Source organism: Oreochromis niloticus, linkage group LG22, assembly GCF_001858045.2.
Source record: "Oreochromis niloticus isolate F11D_XX linkage group LG22, O_niloticus_UMD_NMBU, whole genome shotgun sequence".
NCBI lineage: Eukaryota > Metazoa > Chordata > Actinopteri > Cichliformes > Cichlidae > Oreochromis > Oreochromis niloticus.
Genome location: NC_031985.2, coordinates 8034162 through 8057868, shown reverse-complemented (window position 1 = coordinate 8057868; position 23707 = coordinate 8034162). Strand labels below are relative to the sequence as shown.

Genomic DNA, 23707 nt, shown 5'->3' with positions numbered 1-23707 from the left:
ACAAAGGCAACAGCAATTCCTTTAAACTCAGTTGAACCCCTGCAGAGCCACAGCACACACATACACCAAATCCAACAGCAAACGTAGCGGTGGGCGTGTCACAAAAACATCTTCGTATGGTCAGAATCCACACTGCGTTCTAACAAGCAATACGCAGCACAAAAACACAGTTTACATACCACCGTCGTCTTCTCCTTATCTGTCAGACTACTAGCTGCTTTAATGGGTGAAGTGGCGGCGGTGTGTGGGCTCGCGTCGGCGTTTATTCAACGCTGATTGCGGGAAGCTCCATTGCCGTCGCACCTTTTTGCTGACAAATATTGGCGACTGTCAAGCCTTTGAGTCGCCGAGCAGCTGAATAGGGGAATAATGTTGACGCGCCCGCTGTTCAAAACGTAAGTCACAGTTCCAGATTAAAAACTCCTTTATTTGTTATCAAAACCTTAAAATCCGTAGAAAAAAACAGTGATCAAAAAACATTCTAAGCGTGAGCGATCAGCAAAAGTCGACTTCCCCCATCACCCACTCATTCACAAATTCCCTCGCGACCTGAACAGGTGATATAGCAATCACTATTACTATTACCGACACCACGTGACCCAAAGCTACGCCTATCCACAACAGAAGTGTTCGCCCAGGCTAGGACCACCACTGTCTGTTACTATCAATAACTCGCCGGTCTTCGTTTCTTCCTCTGTGAAAACTTTGAGTGTCATCCTCGACAGTACTCTATCTTTCAATTCACATATTAATAATGTTACTCGGTCTGCATATTTTCAATTGCGCAACATTAATCGTCTCCGTCCTTTTCTCACCCCACATGCCACTGCCATTCTTGTCCATAGCCTTGTTACTTCCCGGATTGATTATTGTAATTCACTTCTTTTTGGTCTTATTCAAAAATCCATCCACAAGCTCCAACGCGTCCAGAACTCTGCTGCCCGTATTATCACCAGGACCCCTTCTATCCACCACATTACTCCTGTTCTGCAGCAGCTTCATTGGCTCCCGGTCAAATATCGTATCAATTTCAAAATACTCTTGAACACATTTAAGGCTATTCATCATCTCTCCCCTGCATATTTCTCTGATCTGGTTAAGATCACCGCCCCATCTCGTTGTCTCAGATCTACTTCTTCACTTTCACTCGCCATCCCCTTCCCCCGTCTTGTCACCATGGGGAACAGGGCTTTCAGCTGCTCTGCTCCTCGACTCTGGAATTCACTACCTCCTGATTTAAGAAATATCTCTTCCTTCTCTCTCTTTAAGTCCCAACTCAAAACTCACTTGTTCAAAATAGCTTATCCCACATAACCTCTCCACTCCACTCTTTTAAATTTGTTTATGTCTTATTGTAGCATCCCTGGCTGAATGATGGTCTCTTATACTGATGCTTCACAGAGGTGTTATTGGAAACGATTTTTTTTATTGAAACATTCAGTGAAGACACCGTAAGAGCTAGGAACAAAACAAAACCAGCAATATTAATAATCAAAAGAAACAAATTTCTCCTGCTCACATATAGCATATACATCAAATTTACATCACTCAATTCATTATATCACCTCACTAACTTACAGCTACACATAAAGGTCAAGGTCAAGGTTAACAACACATAAACTATTAAACGACATTTTGATTGCACGTAACTTATTTCGTTAAAGGAAACATTAACAAACCTTGTGCCTGTCATGCGCCACGGCGCGTGTGCACAAAAGGATCCAAACGCAGACTCAGCGCTAACAGAAAAGGCACTTTATTACAATAACTAAAGGCGACCCGGGAAACCTAGAGAGCAAAACGAGGAACTGAAAAACCCGGGGAGGAAAGGACACGAGGAAGCCGGAATCGGGACCGTGGAAGGCTGCAAGAAAAAGGGGAGAAGATTACTAGGAAGCCGGGAAGCAGGAAAACACATCAGAACTTAGCGGGGAGTCGCGGGCTTACGATAGAGCGGGACCGTGGGAGCTCGGGAGGGTAGAGTGGCAGTCCGTGAGCAGAAAGTCCTGTGGAGCTAGTGGAAGAGCCAGGTGATGTACAGAGAGATCCAATCGAGCAGGAGGACAGGCAGGTGACAAACGCTGAACGCCGAATCAAAACCTGGACATAAGTAGGCAGATTAGACACAGTTCCAACCAGAAGTGATACGCGCATTCATGGGAGCCTAGTTACCACTTGTGATGTGATTACGGACTGGCATGGAGCATCCGTCAGCGCCGGGTGAAGTAGCTTCTCTTGTAATCACAGCGATGGAGAGCAGGTGTGCCGAGGATGGCCTAACCCGGGGGGTGTGGCAATCCGCGCATTCCACAGACACAGGACCCCGGACCGTGACAGTGCCACTGTCAGCCAGGTACTATTTGGCAAAGGAAACGTACATATTTTTCACTTTAAGGCACACTATTTACCATATCCTAAAAGAAACGTTACTAACAAGCTCTTTAACGGTTTTGCGCCAGTTTCCTGTTTCAAAATAAAAGCATGGTACCTTTCAAACAAACGTAAAAAATATTTACCAAATTTAAAGGTCATTTACACTCCCGCCAAATCATGAGTGTTTTAACAAAGGGGAGAACCATAACAGGAATGATTTTTAAAAACAAATGACCCTCACCACAAGGCCTTTTACATGACAAAAACAAAGAATTGTCTATGCATGAGCCTGCAGGTAATGTCCACAAGTCTTCATACAATAAAGGATATAGTCGTTGTCTTAGACAGCCTCTAAAAGCAAGATCAGTTTCTGAATGGGCCGTTCAACAATAGATGGCTTGCCAGAACATTGACCCTCCCTTTTCATTTTCTGGTCTCCAAGGCAAATCTTAACTTTCCTCACAAGCCCATCTTTATCAGCGACTGTTTCTTCAACTCTGGCTAATCTCCACTCATTCCGTGGCAGATCATCCATCCTTTCGATGACCATGTCACCAACTTTCAGATTCCTTCTAGGAATATGCCAACGTTGTCTAGTGGCAATATTAGAGAGATACTCTCTTCTCCAGCGGTTCCAGAATTGCTCTGCTAGATACTGGATATGACGCCATCTCTTACGAGCATACATGTCTTCTTTGATGAATGTCCCAGGAGGTGGTAAGGGTCCAGTGGGTTTCATAGTGAGTAGGTGATTAGGAGTCAGCGGTTCTGGACCATTTGGATCATTCAGGTTATCCACAGTGAGTGGATGGCTGTTCACAATAGACATTGCTTCGTAAAACAATGTCCTCAAACAGACATCATCTCATCTTCCAGGTGAGAGTGAAAGAGTGGACCGAAGTACATTTCTTACTGTTCTGATCTGTCTCTCCCAGACACCTCCAACATGGCTTGAATGGGGAGCATTCATAATGAAGTCGCACTGCCTCTCAGCCAAGAATGCAGTCAGACGATTGACATCCATCTGTTTCAGCGCATTATACATTTCATTCTTAGCTCCAACAAAATTGCTTCCTTGGTCACATCTTATTTGTCGTACTGCTCCTCTTATGGAAACAAAACATCGGAGGCCATTAATGAAGGCATCTGCTGACATATCATTCACCATTTCAATGTGAATTGCTCTACAACAAAGGCATGTGAAGAGCAGACCATAACGTTTATTCACCTTACGCCCTTGCTTTGTAAAAAAATGGCCCAAAACAGTCCATTCCGCAATAAGTGAAAGGTGGAGATGGATCCACCCGCTCAGATGGCAGGTCTGCCATTCGCTGCTCCTCCACTGATCCCCTGAGTTTCCTGCATTTGACACACTGATGCACATAAGATGCAACAGCTCTGTTCATTCCTGGGATCCAGTATCTATTTGATCTGATCTCATTGATGGTTATACCTCGTCCTTGGTGTTTAACCTGTTCATGATGATGAGCTATTATCATCCTCGTTATGTGGTGGTCCTTTGGAATGATCATTGGATGTTTCTGAGAGTCAGGGAGAGATGCATTTTTCATTCTTCCTCCCACCTTGAGGATTCCGTCTTTGTCAAGAAAGGCATCCAATCAAAACAGTTTACTCTGGCGTGAATGGTGTAAGCTATTACTAAGTAGCCGAATCTCATCTGGATACGCTCGTCCCTGTAAATCTCTTATAATGATGCGCTGTGCATCCTCTCGCTCCTGAACTGTGCTGTGACTTGTTGACTTGTCACTCTTGGCTTGGCGAAGAAGTCGCGGAACAGCTTGCTTGACCTTACACCATGAAGAAAACTTGTGGTGATGCCTCTTTCTCCCATAAGAACTTGGGTCCAGTAAACCAGTTCGATGTCAGAAGCTTGCTTGCACTAGAACCTCTTGATGCAAGGTCTGCAGGATTCTTGTCAGTAGAAACATATCGCCACTGCTGAGGAGTTGTACTGAGATGTATTTTCTGAATCCTATTTGATACAAATGTGTGGAAGCGACGTGCCTCGTTGTTAATGTACCCCAGCACAACCTTGGAGTCTGTCCAGAAGTATTCATCAATCCCTGAAATTCCCAGTTCTTCCTTTAGAGTATTGCTTGCTGCAACTGATACAACAGCAGCAGTCGGTTCTAACCTGGGGATGGTCACAGCTTTGATTGGAGCAACTCTGGACTTTGCCATAATCAGAGCACAATGAACAGTTCCATTTTCATTCACATGTCTCAAATATGAGCACTGGCCATAACCATACGTGCTTGCATCAGAGAAGTGATGTAGCTCTCTTTTTGTGATCTTTCCAAAGTCAGCTGGTACATAGCATCGGGGTATGGTGATTTTATCCAAATTTGCCAGATCACTCTTCCAGGATCTCCAGACTGGTTGCAGTTTACTGATGAGTGGGTCATCCCAACCTGTACCATGCCTACACATTTCTTGAAGAACCCTTTTCCCAGTTAGCAGGAAAGGAACAATAAGCCCAAGTGGGTCATAAAGAGAGGCAACAGTGGATAGTATACCACGCCTGGTTTCTGGTTGGTCCTTCAAACGGGTATGGAACCTGAAACTGTCTGACTCAATGTGCCAGTGGATTCCTAAGGCTCTTTCCAGCGATGAATCACTAAAGGCAAGATTAAGAGCCTTTACTTCAGTGGCACGCTCAGATGGTGCTATACTCTCAAGCACCTTTGCATTGTTACACACAAATTTGTGTAGTCGCAGACCACCCATAGCACAGAGCCTTTGGGCTTCTTTTGCAAGCTGAATAGCCTCATCTACATCTGCTATGCTTGTGACACCATCATCCACATAGAAGTCCCTCATAATGAATTGGGAGCCCAAAGGAAACAGGCTCTCATTCTCCTTAGCGAGATGTTTCAACCCCTAATTGGCACATCCTGGTGAAGATGCAGCACCGAAAAGGTGAACTTTCATACGGAATTCCTGCGGCTCCACACTGAAGTTTCCATCCTTCCACCACAGGAAACTTAGGTAGTCTCTATCCGCTTCGCGCACATGAAACTGATGAAACATCCTTTCGATGTCGCACATCAGAGCAACACAGTTCTGTCGAAATCTGATAAGAACACCAGTTAGAGTATTTGTCAAATCTGGGCCCGACAGGAGATGATCATTTAGGCAAGTTCCCTTGTACTTAGCCGAGCAATCAAAAACCACCCTGAGCTTCTCTGGTTTTTTGGAATGATAAACTCCGTGGTGTGGAATATACCATGTTTCACCTTCCTTCTCTTCACAGAGAACTTCTTCAGCATCATTGCTTTTAATTACCTCATTCAAAAACGTTACATAGTGAGTCTTGTAGTTCTTGTTGTTCAGCAGCTTTTGTTTGAGATGGTTGAGACGGATGATAGCTAACTGCTTGTTGTTGGGAAGGTAGGGTCTCTCTTTAAAGGGAGAGGCATCTCATAGTGACCATGGGCGTTCATGTAAATGCTTTCCTTTAGCATATTCAGGAAGAGGATGTCATCTTGAGACACTGTTCTGCTGTCCTTGCTGATGTCTTTAAAGTCAGACTCAAGTACTTTAATGGCATCGGATGGCGTCACTGGAGGAAGCTCTTTGACAGTTACTCTATGGCAAATGTTGGCAACAGGAGGAGATTCAAGGTGAGGTGGTGAGCAGCCTATGATGCTCCATCCTAGGTCCGTGCGGACTGCATAAGGTTCATTATCTCTTCCTAGGATGACCTGTCTTGGTGCTAGTGCCTGTGAGCAGTTATAGCCTATTAGAAGACCAACTTCACAGTCTAAATGTGGCAGAATATCATCTGCTATTGCTTTGAGATGATTCCAATGCCTCACCGTTTCACCGGTAGGAATGTGCCTTCGATTCACTGGTATGCAGTCTTTGGTATAGGCAGGTGGGAGATCAATGTGATTTGTGGAGGTATAGCCACGCACTCTGAGACCTGAGACTCTTTCACTGTGTGTTACTGTGTCTTTTCCGATCATGGTGGCTAGCTTTAGCCTTACAGGATAGGTCTTGGTAGTCAAGCTGCGACTAACATCTTCATCAATAAACACAGTGTCACTCTGGGTGTCAAGCAGAGCATAGACAAGCCTTTCTATTACTGGGTTGTTGGAAGAGGAAACCCAGACTCGCAAAATCATGGATGTGGTCGTAGATGTGTGCTCAGTCTCTGTATTGAGAGACAATATCGTAACTGCTTCGTCTGTATTCTGATTAGAGGCTAACACAGGATTCGTGTTGGAATATCTGTCGTCATGAAGGCAAGTTGGGTGTCGTCCCTTACAGATATCACATAAGTGTCTGTGGCGGCAGTCTTTAACATTATGGCCTGGTTTCAGACAACCATAGCAGAGTTTGTTTTCCCTTACGTACTTTCTTTTCTCTTCCAGAGGCGTTCCTTTAAACTCTGGACAACTATGTAGGCGGTGTTTATTATCATGACAGAACGTACAAGGGGGCTTTAAGCTTGTCTTGGATGGTACATTCTTCTCATTCTCTGTAAGTGTCTGTGTATGGAGAACAGTAGATTTATTTTTCCTTTCTTTCAGATGATGTTTCTCTGCAGGTAAGTCTGCTAAACATAATGCATGGAGGGAAGTTACTGGGTTACAGGCAATCTCTGCTTCTAATGACATGAAGTTGACAAAGTCCTGAAAGGCTGGAAATTCCTGTCTGTCCTTCATAAACTGGGTCACCTTGCAGTTCCACCTTGAAGCTGCCCACTCAGGTAACTTTTGGACCAGCTTTTGGTTCTCTTCACAGTCATTCAGAATGTCCAGCCCTTTAATATGAGGCATGGCTTGCTGACATGCATGTAGGAAGTCGGCGAATGCTCTGAGTTGTTCTGCATCCTTTGAGTGGATCTTTGGCCAGCTAGCTAGTTTTTCTCTGAAAGCTCTCTGCAAGACGAATGGTTGACCGTACCTGCTATTAAGGTGATCCCATGCATCCTTATACGCTTCATCATCCTCCCTGTAAAAGATACCATCAAGTGTCTTTCGTGCAGGCCTCCCACATATCTTCTCAAATAATGCAGTTTGTCAGCTGAACATATGTTCCTTTTATCTATGAGGGATATGAATAGGGATGGGTACCGGTGTCCGGTGCCATGATGGCACCGGTCCTGACATAAACGGTAGTAACCAGACCGAAAAGCAGCGCACATTTCGGTGCTTTATTTCGGTGCTTTTTTTTTTTTCCTGAGCCAATTCTAGCCAATCATTTTACGTTTCCGAGGATAGTAGGCGGGGCCAGGTACGTACGTTCTTTTAGAGCAGAGCTACAGATTAAAAATGCCCAAGGCCAAGCGGTCAAAAGTCTGGCTGTACTTCACAGGAAAAGATGCAAACTCAGCAGCCTGCAACAAGTGCTTTAACCTGATACTGTGATACTGTGCAAATGAGGTAACTCCTCGAATCCGATGAAACACCTGGCGATGCATAGCGTTTTTTTTTTTTTTAAAGCTGAGAAATGCGCCGTGTTTGATAACTTGCTGCGAGACCTCACACCGTGCACATCAAAAACCCGACGAGTAGAGTCCTGGCCCCTAGCCCTGCCAGTGTAGCAGAAATGATGAGGATGATGATGGCAGCAGCAGCCGTTCTTCTCTGCGTGAGTAGCTTCATGTTGTTCGTGTGTAATTTACCTTGAGTACGCTAACCACATTATTACATTAATGCATGTAAGGTGAACTAGCAAACACCGTCGTAGTTACATGCGGCTGTCTTCTTGTTTGATGGCAGATACTCCCTTCACCCTGGCCAAAAAGGCTAAAATGACCAAAGAAAAAGTGGAAAACAGTTAAACATGAGAGGTTTTTGGACAAAGTTTGTGTTTTTTTTTCCATTGTTTAAGCACTGCTTCCAGCCAAGAGTGATACCATATATGCCCTATAGCTGCAGAAAAGGCTGACATTGTTATCTTTTTTACAAAAAAACAGTTAAACATGAGAGGTTTTTGGACAAAGTTTGTGTTCTCCATTCTTTAAGCACCGGTTCGAGCACCGTTTAAGCACCGGCACCGTTTCAGAAGTACCGGTTTGGCACCGGTATCGGATAAAACCTAAACGATACCCATCCCTAGATATGAATGAAGATTTCCATTCAATGAACTGGATTGGGTTGCCGGTGAATACAGGTGGCTCTGGCATTGGAAGTCTGTTCATGGCTATGCTGTCTTGTACTGCTTGAGCTAAGTGGGACACATCTGTCTGTGGAGGTGAAGCTGGAAATCTTGTGAGATGCTGAACTGGGGCCGGAGACACAGCTTGATGTGGGTGCATATGTTCCTGGTTCCTTAGTTTGCTGTTAGCAGAGCACAAGCTGCCCTCCTGCATTACTTCTTGGTTGTAAATTGACAATCTTGCTTGTGCTGCTCTTATATCCTTTTCTGCTCCTTGTCTTTCTGGTTCATGTTTTTGAGCTTCAAGATCCCTTTTCTGTTGCTCTACTAAGAGCTGGATCCTTTCTTTTTGTTTTCCTTCAGCCAATAACAACTCATATTCCGCTTCCTTTGCTGCTAATTCTGCTGCAGCATCTGCTCTTTTTACTGCGAAAATGGAGTCTATAGTGTGTTGACTTGGAGGTGAAACTGTGGATCCATATGGCGTTCTTTGACTGCTTCACTATCATAGTCTTCGTCTATGCCTGATATTCTTTCATATGCAATTTTAATAATGTCCTTTGTTACGGCCTCACATGCATCAACACGACGTCTCGTTTCACTGGATGGTGTGAGGTGATCTCTGATTTGTACATAAATGTCCGTAACATCATTCATGCATTTCTCTAAGATATCAATGAGAGCTACGATTTCACTCTCTGGAATGTCTAGCTTTAGCTGATTTCTTGCCTTACGTGCCTGGATCTTCCATTGATCATAAAGGTGCATGAGCCACTTCTCCTTTTTGTGTGTCTCCTCTCTCTGAAATGCAAGCATCTTCTCCGTGGGATTTCTTGGGCGATCAGATCTGCAAAGTTCCTCATCTTTGCTTGCTTGACAGATGTCCTTTATCTGATCTGAGCCTTCTTCTTCAGCAGTTAATATCTGAGATGCTTCCATTTTGAGTGAGTGTCACATTTAGACCATCACAATGAATCCCTCTTCTCTCATTATAGACTTTGGGAGTCAGGTGAAACTTGAGAGGCTGAAGCTCTTACTGTAGCATCCCTGGCTGAATGATGGTCTCTTATACTGATGCTTCACAGAGGTGTTATTGGAAAGGATTTTTTTTATTGAAACATTCAGTGAAGACACCGTAAGAGCTAGGAACAAAACAAAACCAGCAATATTAATAATCAAAACAAACAAATTTCTCCTGCTCACAAATAGCATATACATCAAATTTACATCACTCAATTCATTATATCACCTCACTAACTTACAACTACACATAAAGGTCAAGGTCAAGGTTAACAGCACATAAACTATTAAACGACATTTTGATTGCACGTAACTTATTCCGTTAAAGGAAACATTAACAAACCTTGTGCCACTGTCAGCCAGGTACTAATTGGCAAAGGAAACATACATATTTTTCACTTTAAGGCACACTATTTACCATATCCTAAAAGAAACGTTACTAACAAGCTCTTTAACGGTTTTTGAGATGCATGGATTTCAAAATAAAACCGAAGTACCTTTTTAAACAAACGAAAAAAAAAATATTTACCAAATTTAAAGGTCATTTGCACTTATGCTTTTATGATTGTGTAAACTGCTTGCTTTTATGTTGCTTTTTATTCTAATATGTACAGTGACCTTGAGTGTCTTGAAAGGCACTTTCAAATAAAATGTATTATTGTTATTATTATTATTATTATTATTATTTTAAAAAAATACAATCTGCAAACATACACAGTAATCCATATCGAAAATACATATTTATTTATATATTTGGTCAAACAAAGCACTGAATGCTTTACAAGAATCAGTCATTCACACTAAACTCCTACTGCATCCAAATATATTTTCAAAGTTTAGAAAGGATCATCAAACCTTTTAATTTAGTTTTTTTTTCTCTTTTTGTCAAATGATTTGACTGTGACTTTTTATTAAAACCCATCCTGTCATGTGTCTGACAGTTAACGGACTGCAGTTCATAATGCTCTGTTCATTTTTATTAAATGAATGTCAAAAATATCCCCAGATACAAAGCCAAAAGTACTAAAATAATAATAAAAGAAATGATTTTGACAGCATTACATTAGTTTTAGAGTTATTTACTTCCTTCCTTTTATGTATTTATTTAACTACGTATTTATGATTTTGGTTTTGCATTTTTAAACTTGAGTTGTTTAATGGACAGAAATTCATAAAATAGGTAGTTATAAGTTTTGAATAGAGGTTGGAATGTAGACGAAATTAAGAGCAAATAAAATGACCTGACTTGGTGAATATATCTGTAAGCAGCCCTCAATTGAACTCAACTCAGATACTTTATTGTCCAAAAAGCAGAAATTAGTTCAGCAGCAAGGCAACAATAAGAGTGAACAAAACAATGATAAAAACACACAAGACACTTATTTGCCATTAAGGAGAGGGGTTGTAGTTTGGGATAAAGGAAACCTGGAGTCTTTTGGTCTTCCTCACAGGTACTCTAAAACGACGGCCAAAGGGCTACAAGTCAAACTCCACTCCAGGGGCTATTTAACTGCCTCAGTGACCTCTCCCCCAGAGATAGGCGAATTGTCCCCCTCGTCCCCAGACTCTGCTTCCTCCACGGAAGACATGCCAGTAGGATTAAGGAGGTTCCCAAAGTATTCCTTCCACTGCCACTTGGGGTGGCTGTAGCTCAGGTGGTAGAGCAGGTCATCTACTGATTGGAAGGTTGGTGGTTCGATTCCTGGCTTCCCCTAGTCTGCATGCCAAATATCCTTGGGCAAGATACTAACCCCAAATTGCTCTCCGATGCATCTATCGGAGTGTGTGTGTGAATGTTACTTAGAAAGCACCTAGAAAAATGTGCTTGTGTGAATGGGTGAATGCACAAGTTGTGTAAAGCGCTTTGAGTGCTCAGAAGAGTAGAAAAGCACTATATAAGAACCAGTCCATTTACCATTACTGCGCAACAATTTTCTCAGTCAAAGTCAGCAGCACTTCACCTGTACTATACACAGTGCAGGGAGACCACCGCTTTCCTTTCCTGAGTCACGTGATGGTTTTCCAGAATCAGATTCAATAGGCAGCAGAGGAAAAGCGGGTCTGGAGGCCGACAGTGCGGAAGGCAGTGGTGGCAATACATTTTAGGAGGCCGCCCATTACAGCAAAGATATCCAGCCTGCAGCCTGGAAGGTGGCCCATGATGTTGAGGTGTTGGAAAAGGTCAAGTAGGCTGTGTCAAACGTGGGTGTGGACAGCCTGGATGTGCAGGCAGCAGACGGAGCAGGATGATAGAGGAGTCGGAACCGGTGACTGGGCAGCTGCTGTAACCACCCAAGAAGCTGATATGGGTGCAAGGATCAGCAGAGTCTCAGCCGGCCTGGAAACCAGAGCAGGGACCAACTAGGCCCCAGCCCCCCTCACCTCAGAAACTGGGACAGGTGCAGGAGAATGCTGGGCCACAGCCGTCGTGAGGATCGGAGCACAATGAGTCAGAGGAGGAGGATCAAAGAGAACACTCTGTGTGAGGTTAACTCACTGCTCTGAGTGAGCAAAATGACTGGATGGGCTCAACTGAGCCTCCAGTGAGGACAGGACATTTTAACTTGGAATTAACAGACCATCTGTTTACAGACTTGGAGTTTATAAGTCCTAGCCCAGACGGAGTGGAGCAAAAATAGTCTATTATGACATAGGTTCAGGAGCAACCTTAATAGTCTGCAAACTCACAAATTGAAGAACATAAATTGCAGCCTTTCAATGCTGAAAAACACACAGTTCATTTTCAACAGAACCAGAAATGTCAGGAGTTACGAGTTTCTGTGATGACACAGATGGAGTTTACTGTCTCAGAAATGTTTAGTTGAGCTGGAACAGCAGTCTCTAGGGAGACGATGAACTCAGTCACAAGCTTAACGGTGCGTTCACACCGAACGTGATAGAGGCGAGCGAAAACGCTCCAAACGCCCCTAATTTGACGCGTGCACATTCGCACCTCAACGCGTGTCCAAGAAAAATCGTGGCTCAAGAGTTGGGGCGTTCGGAAGGTTGCCGGTTCGAGCCCCGGCTCGGACAGTCTCGGTCGTTGCGTCCTTGGGCAAGACACTTCACCCATTGCCTACTGGTGGTGGTCAGAGGGCCCGGTGGCGCCAGTGTCTGGCAGCCTCGCCTCTGTCAGTGCGCCCCAGGGTGGCTGTGGCTACAATGTAGCTTGCCATCACCAGTGTGTGAATGTGTGTGTGAATGGGTGAATGACTGGATATGTAAAGCGCTTTGGGGTCCTTAGGGACTAGTAAAGCGCTATATAAATACAGACCATTTACCATTTCTCAGACAGGCATGAACATTTTCACATTTTTCTCTCGTGTTTAAACACTCCTAAATTTCAAACCTTTGTAGAAAAAAAAAGAAAAGGACAGTTTTATAGAATGAAACCAAAGGCGCCCGCAGTTGGCTTTGACGGTGTAAAAGTTTCGTCAACATTGTTGTATTCATTGGAGAGAAAACAAACATACATGTGGCACAGCTGCAGGAGAAGCCGAAGCACTGGAGCTGCATTGGCTCATCACGCCGCTCTGCATAAGTAGTACTGGGTCCTGAGTCGGAGTGTTGTTGTTGTGGGTGATGTATGCGGCTGGCAGCCAGAGAGCCGCAGCCGTGTGTGTATAGCAACCGTGGTGAAATAATAAAGTATGCTGAAAAACATTGAAATATCATCGGGTCTGCCGTGGATGTGTTACAATCAGTGTTGGGTAAGTTACTTTAAATTAGTAACTTAGTTACATTACTAGTTACTTCTATCAAAAGTAACTCAGTTACTTCAAGTTACTTGTTACTTTCAGAGTAACTAGTTACTAGGGAAAGTAACTTTGGTTTTACTCAGAATTCTCTTGTTAATGTGTTGCTTCCCTAACTGGATACCCAGCAAGATTGCCAGTCTTCTAGCTTGCTTACTTGCCATAAGTGCACCGTGCCACCTACCAATAGAAAGGAAAAAAATAATGTGCACATTTCCACGAGAGAAATTCCACGCCTGCGGTGGTCAACCGTCGTTGACCACCGCATGATTCTAGCCTGCTTTTTACATCCAACATAAAAACTGCAGTTGTGGTGGTTTTGATTGTACTCAGAACTCGGAAATTCTGCCTTTTGAATAGGAAGATGTAGGCAACACCAGACTGCAGATGTACTGCATACAGGGCTGGACTGGGACAAAAAAAATCGTCCTGGGGAATTTGACTAGAGACCGGCCCACCATTATAAGAAAAATCATAAAGCCTTTGAATGAAAATAAACACTGTCGTGACAGTGATGTACACTGTTTTGATGGTATATATGTATCAATCTATCAATTGTTTGTTGTAAGACTCAGATAATTATTTTTTTAAAAGCTAGACATTTTAAATGAGAATAAGAAAGAAAAATATTTTCTTGTGCCCCCCTTTCCCTGTTAATGCCCTACATGGGCCCCCGGGAACACTTTGCTAGACCCTCCCCTGCACAGTTACCTGCTGTCAGCTACATAGAAAAGGATCCTGGTGTTACTTGTCTCTCAGAAACAGTTCATAACTTCCCTTCAACTCATTCATGTCACCTAAAAGATAAACCTGTTTCTCCATCACCTGTTCAGCTCTGATGTTTCAGTAAGGACATCTCCTGGTTTCATCTTCATGTTTCCCTCTCACCAGATAACCAAACCGATATCATGACCAGCAGCTTTTACAGCTGTGGCTCCAGCAAACATCAGCTGATACTAGAAATTAATGTTAAATAAATTCTAACAACAGCTGATCAAGCTTAAACGTGCTGCTGTTGTTTAGCGCGACATCCGCTGGTTTCCTCTTTCTGGCGCAAAGTGGGCGATAAATAAACAAGAGAGAAAAGCCGATCAGCTGATCATTGATCAGTTTCATGATTGAAGTAGAAACAGGAGAGGAGAGAATGAGAGAAGAAGAGGCAACTGTGCAGCGTAAAGACAGAATAAATCCAGCTTTTACATTGTAGCTGAAGCTGTGTTCCTTTTCAGCTCAATACAAAACGCGCAATATTTTCTCTGAAAACGGGAGGATTCTGTTTTTTACGGGACGGTTGGCAACTCTAATAATTAACCTTATGAACAAAATAAAGTTCAACATCAGTAACATAGCACCCACCCAGCTGTATAGAAACCCCGTCATGCTAGCTAGCACGCAGTACGAAAAAGTCAGCATAACGAAAATAAACTCCACCTAAACTTGGTTTATATCTGACCCAGATAGACTGCAGGTCATAACTTCTTACTTGAAGTTCAGTTCACCTGACACTCGGACCGGCGGCTGCCTCGGGTCTCTCCTCTTGCCTCCCTTTTCCTTCATCCACCTGCTGGCTTCCACCACTTGCTAATGGTATTGAATCTGTGGAAGCTCCGCAATAGCCACCACACGAAGTTACGAATAACGAGCCTATCTAAATCCCAGTAACGAGTTCCTGGTTTTGGCATAATAACTAGTTACTGTGGTCGTTACCACAAAAATAACGTAGTTACTGTAACGCGTTACTTAATAACACGTTAGTCCCAACACTGGTTACAATACAGTACATCGATCAAAGATTTATGTAAATTTGACAAGCTGAAACCATTCTGTACTTCACAGGAGACACAGCACAATGGTCTACAGCCAATCAGGACACAGAAGACAATGCACTGTTAAAAAAGAAAGAAAGAAAGAAAAAAAGATGCAAACTTTCAAATGCGAAGCAGTAAAGCCGCGAAAAGTGAACCGGAATTTAGCGAGGGACCACTGTAGAACTACACTAAACTGGGATTCAGAAACACAGGGAAATGCACGCAGCTATGAGGGTGTGGATGACGTTAATGTGATGTTAACAGAGAGAACAACAAGGCTTAAATACACAGACAACAAGAGGATGGGGAACAGATGATAACACAGCAGGTACAAATCAGAGCTAACGAGACACAGAAGGCAACGCAGACTAAACTCAAGACACGTAAGCTTAACACAGAGACAGAAGACATGGCAACAGGGAGGGAACATAGACATGGGACTGGGGCAGGCACAGAGGCACAGAACAGAAGGTGCTCAATATACAAAACAGAAACCAAACCCTAAAAACAAGAAAATCTTAAGAATCAACCAATGAGTCAACAGACTTCAGTGGAATACAAATATTATCAGGCTGATCTTACCACAATTTGTTCCTCCAATTCAAATCACAGACGAACAGTATTCCACAGTTGTTTATGTTTTTAAACCAATTTTGCACAGAGAGACATTTTCGGAAAAATGTATTGATAGCATTGTTGAATATTGTTGTTCTTAGTTAAAAAAACAAACAAAAAAACAAAACAAAAAATATATGTAAAATAATTACACCATGAAGATGTTTTGTTTAGTGGTTTATTTTATTGCAACCTGGAATTTATTGCAGCGTACTTATATTTTTTCAATTGTTTACAAAAGGTTTGAGGTGTGGAATAAACTGCAATGGAGAGTTTGAAAACAAAATATGGGTGTGTGTGGTTAGAGGATGTGTTTGGAGGGGGGATTTTTCTTGTAAAACAAAAAATAGTTTGGGAACCACTGTACTAGACTAACATGAAGCCTTTGATACCATAGAGGAGATCATATTACAGCAGATAATCAGCAGATTAAAAAACTAGGTTGATTATGTGTCTGTATGTTGGAATGTGCATAATTGTCTTCAATGTGTGGCTTGTGTCACAAAATAAAAGTTAACTGATTTGTATTTTTTTGTTCTCAGGACAAGTGATAGCTCCTTAAAACACAAGGATATCATTACCAATAGTGTTCTGATCCAATCAGGAACTCCTGCTGTCTACCAGCTGAGACCAAAGAAAGAGAAGTTTGGAACTCTGACAAGAATCACTGTTGGGGAAAAAAATCCAAACACGATAAATAAAACCATCTTACTTGTGGGTGAAACAGGAACAGGAAAATCTACTCTGATCAACGCTCTGATCAACTACAGCATGCGAGTGAAGTGGGAGGATGAAATCTGGTTTCAGATTGTAGAGGAGAAGGAAAAAAGTCAGACAGAAAGTCAGACAGAAGATGTGATCGTGTACGAGATCTTTGGTTTTGAAGATGAGACTGTGCCCTACTCTCTGACCATCATCGATACTCCTGGATATGGAGACACAAGAGGGATTGAACATGATGTCATTGTTAGTGAAAGATTATTGGATTTATTTCGATCAGATGATGGTGTTCAAGAAGTTCATGCAGTGGGTCTGGTAATGAAGGCGAGTGATAATCGACTGAGTGACAGACTGGGTTACATCTTTAATTCAGTGACGTCTCTGTTTGGAAAAAACTTGGAGAAAAACATTGTAGCTCTCATCACACACTCAGATGGTGTAACACCTGAAAATGCTCTTGAAGCTCTTGAAGCTGCAAAAATTAAATGTGCCAAAAATGAGAATGAACCTGTTTACTTCATGTTCAATAACCAACAAAAAAAAGACAGAACAAAGAAAAATAAGAAGGGCTTGGAAATGGCATGGAGTGTATCAGAGGAAGGAATTAGTGAATTTTCAAATTTTTTAATAAATATTACACCACAGAAACTGATGACAACTGTTGAAGTGTTAAATGAACGCATCAGACTGACAGCCTGCATCCAAAACCTGCAAGAGAGGATCGAGTTTATTGAACTGAAACAGGCACAAATCACACAGATTAAAGACGATCTGAAGAAACATGAAGAGGAGATGAAGACAAATAAGAACTTCACTATAAAATTTAATGAGGCCTACAAAGTTAAAGAAGCTATTGAAGTTGGGTGGTGGTGCTTGATGGGTGGCTATGCAGCAGCCGTCAGCTGCAACAAATGTAAGGAGAACTGTCACTATCCTGGATGCACATTGGCCTGGTATCCTGAACACTGTGAGGTGATGAAGAAGAAAAATGGAACATTGTGCTGCACTGTTTGTACCAACAAGTGTCCTGCATCAGATCACGTGAAAGAAAGGAAGATCTATGTGACCAAAAGTAGACCTGCTGAGATGACTAAGGACGAAATGAAAAATAAATATGAAGAGAATAAAACAGAAAGTGAGAAAAAGTCAACCCTTCTGGAAAATCTAGAAAAGCAAATGAACCAACTGACAGCAGAGAAGTCACAGTGGCTGGATGAATCCTACCAACATGTTGTCAATTTGCAACAAATCGCCTTGAATGTTTTTTCTCTGTCCACTGTTATACACTTGGACTTGATGATTGAGAAGATGAGGGAAAAAGGAGACATAGGGAAGGTCCAAAAACTGGAGGAGATGAGAAGCAGAGTGGATGAAGGAACCACAGCAGCTCTGCAGTATCTACCTGCAGCTATGAAAAAATTTGGAAAAAAAATATGGAACAAGATGACAAACAATCAGACAGCTCTGTAGAAATCAACTCAAATCACAAATATTGTCATGACATGACTGTATTTCTGAAAAAAGAAATGCTTGAAGTGGTTTTTCACTTACTTATTTAGTCAATTATCATTTAAACGTATCAGTGACTCTTTTATTGTTAATTGGCTGCACGATGATGAGACCAATCATGGATGACAATTTGACAATTTTACTAAATGATGTGATGGGTCCTGTGTTCAATTAAACATATCCCAAGACAAAATTCTTGGTCACAGAATTTAGAAAACATACACATAGTCATGCTCATTAAGGGTCATTGTATAAAGATCTTGGAACAATGATTGACTGAAAACTGAACAATGAAGCAAACTGTGATTTTAAATTTAAAAAAAGGGCACCAGTATTTTTCATGTTTAAGGAAACATTCTTATTTCCATACTGACAAAATCATGATGATTTTATTTTTCTGTGCTTTTTACCATGGTGTCATGATTTGGATATTTATATATAAAGAACAGAAGCTTGCTCAATCAAACTGTTAAATGGCCCAGCAGGCTGATTGGTAAGCCACACCTTGACCCATTATTCCTGTACACCAGGTAGTTAGAGCAGTTCATGATTTAAGCCTTTGTATAGTAACTTTTAGTTTCTTCCTTGTAGATGTTGGTGTGGGGTATCAAAGTGCAGAAAACAGCTCTTTTGCAACAGAATCAGCCTGGGCGCAAATACGTCCCACATGATGCTCTGTGGCTTCTCTGTTAATACTTACGTTTTACCTTCATTATGCTTGTCTGGCTTATTTTATGTTATTTTAAAGAATGTTCATTGAGAATAGATGACTTACGGCAGACCAAATCAACCAACAGTTATAAAGAAAGCAACAAGGTTTGCATATAATCTCTTGAATCTTGGGACAAAAATAATAATTTTATTTTGTTACTGTGTTTAATGCATGGCTATTGTTAAGGTTCAAAATATTGGGAAGAGATGCAGGAGGAAATGCAAGTAACCACAATGTTCCAAGAGGTGAAGTCAAACGATGATTTTAATGAACAAGCGTGGGAGAATGAGCTGACCCTGTGCGCAGACAGCATCAAAATCTCATCCCCAAAACTTCAGAACACAGTTTTATGCATCGGGGTATTAGAACGCCCCCTCAAGCGTTAGAAAAACACAATACAAGCATACGTCAAATCAAAACCACAAACATTCAGTTAACTTTTGACACATTTTAAAAGAACATTTGCTTACATCTTCTTCCAGGTGCTGTCCCTGCAACCACAGCTCTAGCATAGCTGTTGGACATCCTGCACTTGCATCAAACCGTCATGTACACAGACATAAAAACTGCAACCCTAGCAAAACATACTTAAACTTTCACCTACAAAATGAACTCACTACTGTATGTGTGTGTGTGGGGGGGTGTGTGTTACCCTCGCTTTGCACCTTCTTTGACCTCTCTGCTTATGCAACCAGGCCGAGGCCTTCCTCATGTGTGTAACAATCTTGACTTCTATGTAAAATGTATAAGAATGCAAAATGTAAAAATGCATTAAGCAAATGTTTCAATCTAATACCTGTTTCAATCTAATGCTTTGCACCTTCTTTGACCTCTCTGCTTATGCAACCAGGCCGAGGCCTTCCTCATGTGTGTAACAATCTTGACTTCTATGTAAAATGTATAAGAATGCAAAATGTAAAAATGCATTAAGCAAATGTTTCAATCTAATACCACTGCTTAAAACTAAAATAAATAAAAGGTATACATGAATAAAATAATAAAGAACAACAGGATACAAATGTATTGTAAGCGTGTGCAATTCTTCCTTAGCTCCTGTCAACCTCACAGTAGATTGGCTAATCATAGCGCTAGCCAAAGGCTCTAGACCCTCAAATGACGACTGAGCCACAACTCCTTTAAAAGCCACAGAATGCAATGTGTATAAAAAATGATCATAGGTGCACCTGCAATGACAGATTATCATATGATTATACAGGCACCTGTAAATAAAGTAAATAAAGGTTAACATGAAATTAATGCAAACTTTAAGGTAATATCAATAACTTCAATAAATGCGTCAATGCAAATGCTTGTTATATGATTATGATGCAATAGCAATAACAAAATAATGAAAATGGAAATAGTAAAATGAAAATAATAAAAATGAAATAATAAAATGGAAATAATAAAAATGGCAGTCCACTGCCCTCGTAATCACCTTCTCTATCAAACCTATGGCACAAGGAATGAGACAACAACCATTGTCCGAACACCGAGGTCATCCAGCCCTCCAGCGGATTGTCAATTCCCGAGTTTTCATGCATGGTTTTGGACAAGCTCTTCAGGCCCTCCAGAGCTCGAGTCACTGAGCGATCTGGAGCAGTGTTGTTTGGAATGAAGGTGCAGCACTGATCACCAAACATAGCACAGACGCCCGCTTTTTCTGCCAACAGCATATCAAGGACCATTCTGTTTTGCACTCCCATCAATGAGGTCGGACCCATCTGTTCCGCTAACCCCTCCATCCCGTCTCTGGTAAGGTTAGAGAGTCTCAGCACATTATAATGAACATAATTGATTCTATCTACGTTTTTATTTGGGGTCACTGGAAAGAAAGCAGAAACTATTGGAAGATTTTCAAAACCGGCTGCTATTTGGTCGGCAAGTTTATATTCGTTTGGAACCCCCCTGGGCACTCCAATGGAGTTGATCCAGGTTGGCGAATTCATCCTAGGGTCATAAGCATGTGTTCCCTCAGCTCCTCTTTTTACCAAAATGTGTCTTTTGCGCCTAGCTGTCAATGTGCGTGTGTTGTGCTGTGGAATAGCCTTTACCTGGTTTCCAATTAGCGTGAGTGGTGCTCCTGGTCTCACCATTGCGCACGTCCCCACACTTCCCAGAGGAACACGAACCAAAAGAGTGTTGTGCCCACAATAATATACAACCCAAGTCCCAATTAGAGTGGTTGCGTCACTTACATTGTTTGCGGTTCTCCCCGTCTGGGTGACAGAACACCAACTTGGGTCAATTTCTCCCAGCTTATATTTTACTCTATCTGTGGAAAACTTAAAACACGTATAGTTATCTTTTCTGGGCATAAATGGTCCCACTTTGGTGTGTTTGTCAATTGGGGGAAATAAACTATTCTTTATTAATTCTCATTTGGTTCTCATTGGCTCCACTTTAAGAGTCACCACTATCAACCATATTACATTTGTGCAAATTAATTGCATGCTGTGTTGTCAAATGTTTTTGCATGTTGGAGGTATTTACCCTCTTTGTTGTTATCATTGTTGCAGTTATTACTCAAAAAACTACTGATGACTGATTGAAAAATCAGACCTTATGGAAGGTGAAGGATTAAAGAACGGGGTACTCGGGAATGCTCCTCCGGGACATATCCTTGCTAGTCAATGAGAAACCGGTGATGCCTCGATGTCAGCTGTCTACAATCTGGCTGATGGTGTAGGCCGGGTGATGGGCAAGTGGTAGTGGGTTGGACAGAGGACATAATGGACTAGACTGAACAGGTGTGATTTCAGAGACATGGAATGTAGGATGAATTTGTAGAGATGGAGGCAACTTGAGTTTCACTGCAGAGGGGCTGATCACTGAGTCAGTCTCATACGGTCCAATGTAATGGGAGTAAGTTTATAAATTAGAGATGGTAAAGGAATGTTTTTAGCAGAAAGACATACCTTTTGAATAGTTACAAAGCTAGGAGTGGGAGTCCTGTGGGAATCGGCATACATCTTAATTTGTTTGGTGGTTGTGAGCAAAGCCTCTCTGGTCTGAGTCCAGATCTACCGGCTCTATTGTAGGTATACAGAGGGCATGGTCATGATCTTTCTCTATTGCATACAGCTGCTTTTATTTCTGGCAAAGATGGAACAAGCTGCCACATAGTCCTTGACGTCTTTCTCCAGAGTATCACACTAGAAGTAAGGTCTGAGCAGTGAGAGGTTTCTATCAAACCATGGTGACAGGGAAACTGGGTGGTGTGAGCCTAGTGGATCACAGCAGAGTGTCACATAGCAACGGTTTGGGGTACTGGAACTCAGATCAGGCTCATCTCGCAGAGCCTTTCTAATGGTCTCCAAATCCCACGTTAGGAACCCCACGTGAATAGGGTGAGGCTGGCTGATGTCAGAGAACTGACGTGAGAGGGTGTCCTGTTTGAAATTCCTTGAACCTATGAGATGTTGTAATAGAAACAGTTGCACCACTATTTTCCTTCTCAGGAACACAAACTGAAATCATCTGAATTGTAGCGCAAGTGCAAGTGGAACAGATAAGCAGCAGCGATAGGACTAGTTCGTCCTTATCAGCTAGGCAGAGAGATTCAGCTGGAAATGATGTGCAGCAGGTTAGGATGATCAACGATAGAAATTAAAATATACTAAAGCGAGAAGAGAATATGTTAGGAAGGTGGAAGGGGTATTTTGGGGATGAGTGAAATGTGTGTGAGAGAGAAGGTGACACATGGAAGACAGTGAATCATAAAGTGCAGAGGATTAGTTACAAACAAACTAACTAACAAAACAGTTTAGCAGGATCAATAGGCAAACAGGTTGACTAGTAGCCAGAAGCCAGAGGGGAAAAAAATAAGAATCTTCAATGCTGATGGATTGATTTTTGTACCACTTGCAGGTGTAGAGCCTTTGATTTTGTGTTTGCATTGTTTCTTCATCGATTAGGTGTGATATCTGCTCGTTTCTCACTTGATTATTGCAATTAATGTTGCTGTCTCTATTTTCAGGTGTTCATATTTTGCAAAGAATGAATGGCTGTGAATCGGATGATGAGACTGGAGAAATTAATGGGTTTAATCAATATGGTTATAATAAATAATAAATAAAACTTTATTTATAAAGCACACTAAAAAACCCAAGGGTATACCAAGGTGCTTAACAAAAATAAAATAGGAAAAGGGAAATGGGAGGGAAAAGAGAAAGGACCTGGCACGTATCAATTATAAAACTTTGACAATCATAAGATATAAAAGTAGTTCACAAGCATAACGGATAAAAATGTACCAACGCACACCAAGTGTTAACTAGGTGGAAAGGCAAGATTAAACAAATAAGTCTTCAGCCGTGATTTAAACAGAGGCAGAGAGTCAGACGCCCGGATAGACACAGGAAGGTTGTTCCATAAGACCGGGGCAGCTACAGCAAACGCACGGTCACCGCGAGACTTCAGCCGAGAACAAGGTTGCTCCAGAAGAATTTCGGTAGCAGATCTAAGTGCTCTGACAGGAGTAGGGATGGGTACCGGTGTCCGGTGCCATGATGGCACCGGTGCTGACATAAACGGTAGTAACCAGACCGAAAAGCAGCGCACATTTCGGTGCTTTATTTCGGTGCTTTTTTTTCCCCTGAGCCAATTCTAGCCAATCATTTTACGTTTCCGAGGATAGTAGGCGGGGCCAGGTACGTACGTTCTTTTAGAGCAGAGCTACAGATTAAAAATGCCCAAGGCGAAGCGATCAAAAGTCTGGCTGTACTTCACAGCAAAAGATGCAAACTCAGCAGCCTGCAACAAGTGCTTTAAGCTGATATTGTGATACTGTGCAAAGGAGGTAACACCTCAAATCTGATGAAACACCTGGCGACGCATAGCGGTTTTTTTAAAGCCGAGAAATAAGCCGTGTTTGATAGCTTGCTGCGAGACCTCGCACTGCACATCTACTGCGGGTGTGGTGCCTGTTATCGGACCCGGAGTTAGCAACATCCCCCCAATAGAGAGTCCTGGCCCCTAGCCCTGTCAGCGTAGCAGAAATGATGACGGATGATGATGGCAGCAGCAGCCGTTCTCCTCTGCGTGAGTAGCTTCATGTTGTTCGT

At 42.2% G+C, this 23707-nt stretch overlaps 1 protein-coding gene and 1 long non-coding RNA gene across 3 annotated transcripts in view; one reads left to right on the top strand and one right to left on the bottom strand.

Annotated features, from left to right (window-relative positions):
* LOC100702315 (uncharacterized) overlaps positions 1-19665 on the top strand; it is a 30097-nt gene extending 10432 nt beyond the window's left edge. For both annotated transcript variants that reach the window (XM_005478392.4, XM_005478391.4), the window contains exon 3: positions 16243-19665. In XM_005478392.4, coding sequence (XP_005478449.1) covers positions 16243-17890 — 1648 coding nt within the window. In that variant the 3' untranslated portion in view covers positions 17891-19665. The remainder of the gene's footprint in view (positions 1-16242) is intronic.
* On the bottom strand, positions 198-2508 carry LOC109196556 (uncharacterized). Its single transcript, XR_002058001.2, has 3 exons — positions 2173-2508; positions 1948-2100; positions 198-1864 (listed from the first exon to the last, which is right to left on the bottom strand). It is a non-coding gene; the product is annotated as an uncharacterized LOC109196556 (long non-coding RNA).
* Positions 19666-23707: the final 4042 nt, after the last annotated feature.